General features: G+C 43.4%; 1 protein-coding gene across 1 annotated transcript; it reads left to right on the top strand.

Moving 5' to 3' along the window:
- The first annotated feature begins 2201 nt into the window (after window positions 1-2201).
- On the top strand, window positions 2202-2651 carry LOC110002368 (cyclic pyranopterin monophosphate synthase-like). The gene has a single exon (XM_020657972.3). The coding sequence runs from the start codon at window positions 2202-2204 to the stop codon at window positions 2649-2651; it is 450 nt and encodes a 149-aa protein (XP_020513628.2).
- Window positions 2652-5598: the final 2947 nt, after the last annotated feature.

Consider the following 5598-nt stretch of genomic DNA (forward strand, 5'->3'; position numbering starts at 1 on the left):
GACAACAGTTATTGCTTTAACCATTAACTAACAACGTACAACACAACTAAGCCACAGCTGGATGTCTGCTTGGCTTAAACAACAAAAAATTTAAAGAAAAGATAATTTTCTTCAGAAGGATCCCTAAAACCACTTTTTTCAACTATAAACCTCTGTATTTGAGTATTAAGTAGTGTTATGGATCAATCCAAGTCCCAATCTCGACATTTGAGTACAAAGTATTGAAATTTGAAATATTGTGTTAGAAATGTGCATAGTGTCTGCCCTTCAGTTTGAAAAATTCTAATGGCTGTGTGGCATACAGTATGACGTAGGAGTACAGCCCCACGTCACCAAACCTATAAAAGCCTCGTCACCCGACTCGGCGAACTGTGGGGACTCAAGTGTGTGTGTGTGTTTGTGTGTGTGGGGCAAACATTGTATCATGTTGCGGCTGATAACGGCGCGAAAGGAGTGAGTGGGCGAGTATAAACTAATCTAAGCAAACAAACATTATCAAGCAAGGCTTGTGGAAGAGGTGTAAAGGTGTAGTTGGGTGGGTGTGTGTGTGTGTGTGTGAGAGAGAGAGAGAGAGAGAGAGAGAGAGAGAGAGAGAGAGAGAGAGAGAGAGAGAGAGAGAGGAGGGGGGAGATGGCTTTGTACCCACGTGGTCGCTCACGATGGTGGACACCTAACAAAGACCTGGGTGCGTGCATGCGTGTGTCTGTGGATGAAAGAGAGAGAGAAGGGGGAAAAGGGGGAGATTGCTTCTTCTCACGTGGTCGCCCTTCCGATGGCACACACCTAACAAAGACCTAGTGGTCTAAAAGAGGCTGAGTTTGGCCCTGCACGATCTGTGTCTCTGAGGCGTCTGGATTGCCGCGAGTGTACAGATCTCTATGTGTGTGTGGGTGTGTAGCCTATATGCGTAATGGTGCAGTGGTGGAGTTAGTCTCCAGATGTGCGTCTACACGGGAATATGTGTGTGTGTGTGTGTGTGTGTGTGTGTTAGTAAGAGGAGGAGAAAAGAGAGGGAGAGAAATATGTGCCTGAAGAGGCCGGATCACAGTCCGAATCCCGCGCCACAACTCGGAGTAATTCCCTTCATTCACAGAAACAAACCAATGGCCGTATTCAAGTTAATACGGTTTACACTGGCCTTTCTGATCAGAAAAGTAATACCCAGTTATAACGCTGTTACGCTAAACACATATAGGACGCAGCGGTCCGAAACAGGAACAAGAGTTTTAAACAGGTAAAACTCAGGACGCGGCGGTCCAACAAAGAGAAAAATTACAGTTTCCGCATCCATCAAACAATTGTTAAAAACACTCTCTAAAAAGGAGTCGGGCGATAAAACAGATCTTCTGTCTGTTCTGGTGCAGAGGTGTTTGATGGCGGCGATGGTCCCTTACGGCAAGAGCGGCTTCGATATGTTCTCCGTCGAGTGGAAAGATGTCCGTTGATGTCCTTTCATTGCAGGACGGAATAAGACTGTTATCGTTCTGATAATCTGTTATAGTCTGACGCTCTCTGAGAAACTGAGATGCGTTCACTGGACAATCCGAGCTCGGAATTTAGAACACTGCCGGCCGCAGATTACCTGCGTGCCAAAACTTAAAACAAAGGAAGATGGTTGCAGAAAACAGGAGGTGAGCTTGAGTCAGCGCGTGGAAAGAGAAAGAACAAAGGAAGTCTTGGAGCTTTGTAGCCTGGCCTGCTTCATGGGGGGTCTACCTCAGGTCCCCTCCAATGAGAAGAGAGAGGTTCCGGTCCCCCCCTTACTTCACACGTAGGTGGGAAGTACTGCAGGGGATTAAGAGTCCTTTTAGGCCTCTTTGTGACCTCAGTGAATCACTCAAATGAGGCTTCTCACAGAGGTGCAGGCCCAAGTCCATCGTTTGCCTGTCCTAAGCCTGCGTGGCCCAACAAGTATACAACAGTTTGTTCCTTCATTCAGCTGCATACAGCAATAAATCTCAAACACATTCACGCAACACACAGAAGAAATCAGGAAATCAAGTGCCAGGAGTTCTTGAGATAGATAAAATTGCTTCATGATGAGGTATCACCACTGAGACAACATGAGCCAGATCCTTCATCTCCTCTGCAAAAATCAAGAAATCAAACATTTATTTGCATGGCCCCAATTCATAACAAATGTTATCTCAAGACACTTTACAAAAGAGCAGGTGAAATACCTGGATATTAAAAACAAAGATATGAAAAATCCCACACGGCGAGCAGCCACAGCCAGTGCCACCGTCATCCTGGGCCCCATCGCATTCCAGCTGCTGAGGGACAACCAGCTGGCCAAGGGTGATGCCCTGGCCGTGGCACAGTTGTCTGGCATCATGGCTTCCAAGCAGACCTCAGCCTTCATCCCACTCTGCCACCCGCTCCCCTTGGACCACGTCTCCATCACCTTTCACCTGGATGAGCTGCAGGACGCTGCGGTCATCACAGCAACGTGTCGCACTACGGGAATGACAGGGGTCGAGATGGAGGCCTTGACAGCAGTTTCTGTTGCGGCATTGACCGTCTACGACATGTGCAAGGCCGTGAGCCGTGACATTGTCATCACAGATGTCAAACTGGTCAGTAAGTCAGGCGGGAAGAGGGACTTTCATCGTCGCCCGCAGACCTTCCCCCTCAACAATAAATCCTCATGAAGAAAACTGAGAATCAATGATTTGTAATCGTGCACCTTTTTCACTTGATTTGATGTATGTTCTACAAGATGAAGGTAGTGATCAGAAAGAAGAAAATATATAAAGTTATAGAAAAAATGAAGAGACCACTGCAAATAGTTCTTAAATCAGCATCTCTATGAATAGAAGGCATCCTTTTGTAGTGTCTGACAAAATTAAACGGAGGCACACCTCATTATACTAATTGAGGATTTGGTGACCACCTCACAAGCCATTCAATAAAGCTGAGCTGCTTGAATTTTTGCGTCAAGAGTGGTATAATGTCCCCCAACAGCAACGTGAAAGACTGTGTGGAGAGCATGCCATGAAACATGAAAGCTCTGGTGGGACGCTGGTTTAACTCGGTTGGTAGAGCAGGAGTCCCACATACTGAGGCCTCGATGCTTGTTTGACACCTGACCATGACCATTTGGTGCACGTCATTTCATTCTCTGTCTCTTCTCAGCTTTCCCTGTCCAATAAAGACAAAAAGGCTGAAAAATAATCTTAAAAAGGAAAAACAAATCAGCAATGGGTTGCACCAGCTGTGCATAAATCCAAGCATAGGTTAGTTCCCACTGGAGATTACATCCCTCAGAAATGTTTGTGAAGTGTTTTAAAGCCTTGTGCTGTAGTTAATGATTTGACCACTAGATGTCACCGTTGTTTCTTTACACCAGCTGTACATTAAGAATGTAGTTTTTAGTTATAACCTGATCATCCTGCCTTGTCATATTTTGCAGAACTTTTTTGTCGCTCTTTGTCCATTAACAGAAATTACTCTCAGCTGTTTGTCTGTTTTAAAGACAACAAGGCTTGAGAGACAAACACACTGCATTAAGATAAAAGCTTTCCACTGACTGCTCACATGAAGTTAAAACTTCATCTCTGAAACAATATTTTGGTCAATTTAGATGTGACAATATACTCGTTACAATGAACCTTACATCCCTGTGGGGCAGACAAACACTGACATGACTGAAGCTGCAAATCAACAGTTTCAACGTTAGTTGAGTGTGGAGTGTACATCCAGCTTAAAGGCAGAGTCAGGAGGTTTTTCTGGAAAAAATAGAATATACACTTATACAAAATAATGTCACTCAATCATCACTTCTGGGCCTTCATCCACGTGTGGTGGAGACTGTAGTGTCTGTAGGGAAGATTTTGATGTTTTGGTTGACTCAGGATGTTTCTGGGTAGGTCGCTGGTGTGTTATCTCCAGCCAATGACAGCTCAGGTGAGTTTAGGAGTGGACACGATTTAGCGATTTGGACGTGATTCAAATCGCAAAAGGGGATAAAGCTTGTTCCAAAATGATGGTGAACATTGGGTTAGCTTTTACCCACGGAGTTGGCCTGCTTTCTGTTGGACAGGCAGGTGCCAACAAACATCGGTAGTTAGCTTGTGCTAGCGTGCGGTAGCTTACAGTGTAAGTACAAGCAGTAACTGTACACACACTACATCCTGCAGTGAGTGTGCACTTCTGAGGACGATGAGCCCCAAAAGGAGAGGGCTCTGTTTAAATCTTTTGTTTTTGGTTATTTTGGTTAGTTTAAATGTGACAATATATTCGTTACAATGAACCTTACATCCCTGTGGGGCAGACAAACACTGACATGACTGAAGCTGCAAATCAACAAGTTTCTGAAATGACTATTTTTATTACATGTTGAATTCTTTGGTTAACTACAATGAACTATGAAAAATATTAAATTAAGAATGAAGTCTAGGTACTTGACCTGTTAAAGCTGGCAGAAACAGAGGAATGGGAACAGAGGAGTGTGTGTGTGTCTCTAAATGACCTCTTCTCACCTGCTTCGTGTTGTTGTAAATAACTTCACTACATGTCTGAGCATTTGACATTTGGGGTTGACTCGACTGTAGGAAATATAACAGTAACTACTTTCAGCATTCCCCTCCAAATCTAGTATAAAGTGAAATGTTTAGACAGTGTAGGCTATACTTTACTTTAACCTCTTTAGTGCAAACTGGAAACATGACAGTGAGGTGACCGTTCTATACCCATTACTCTTTACATAGTTGCAGATAAAGATTATTAGAGTAGAGTATTAGGGCCACTGAAACATTTTTTGGGGGGGTCCGTTTTATTTATTTATTTATTTTTTAAGTCTGACTGAGAAAAAAACTCAGAATTCTGAGATTAAAGTCCAAACCCTAACATTTATTTTTCCGTGGCCCTACTCCTCTTCTGTACAAATAACACAAACCTGTTCCCTGTCAAAGTTTTGTGTTTGTTAATTTGCTGTTTGTGCTCGGAGATATTAATAAAGTAATTTCATAATTATCATTTGTGTCAAATCCCTGATTTCTAAGGTAGTAGTTGCACTCAGAGGACCTTGGTGGGAACAAAAGCGCACCAAACCCCAAACCGAATTCCGACATAATGTTGCATTGATACAGAATTGGCCGTCCCAGTTTTTTATTTTTAATGCTGTTTATTATCATTCATTATTCATTGTTGTTTGTGTTGATTGATTCTGTTCACTGTTTTTTTTTATGGGAGATTTTGTGGGAGAAACCAGAGCACCTGGAGTAAACCCTAACACACACAGAACATCCAATCTCATCAACACAAAGGAGGACATTCATGTGCTGCTAGCCACTGATGCCTCATGGTGACTCGAAAAGGGAAATAGAAGAGGGGAACAGAAAGGTTGAGTAGAAAGAGAAGAAAGGGACAGGACAATGATGTCTGTTAACCATTTAGGTCTTTCTGGTCAGCAGCCTTTTGAACTCCAAGTTTTGCTTAATGTACTTGGTCTGCACAGTGGCCAATCTCCTCAAGGATTCTTGAGACTCCTTAGAATGGTACTTGTAATTCTCGGCAAGCTGGGGGCAGGACTGTCCTTTGAATGTGTTCTTTCAGTTAGTAGATGGCAAACGGTTTACCAGCGGATTGATCCATTTG

Source organism: Labrus bergylta, chromosome 18, assembly GCF_963930695.1.
Source record: "Labrus bergylta chromosome 18, fLabBer1.1, whole genome shotgun sequence".
In the NCBI taxonomy this organism is placed as follows: domain Eukaryota; kingdom Metazoa; phylum Chordata; class Actinopteri; order Labriformes; family Labridae; genus Labrus; species Labrus bergylta.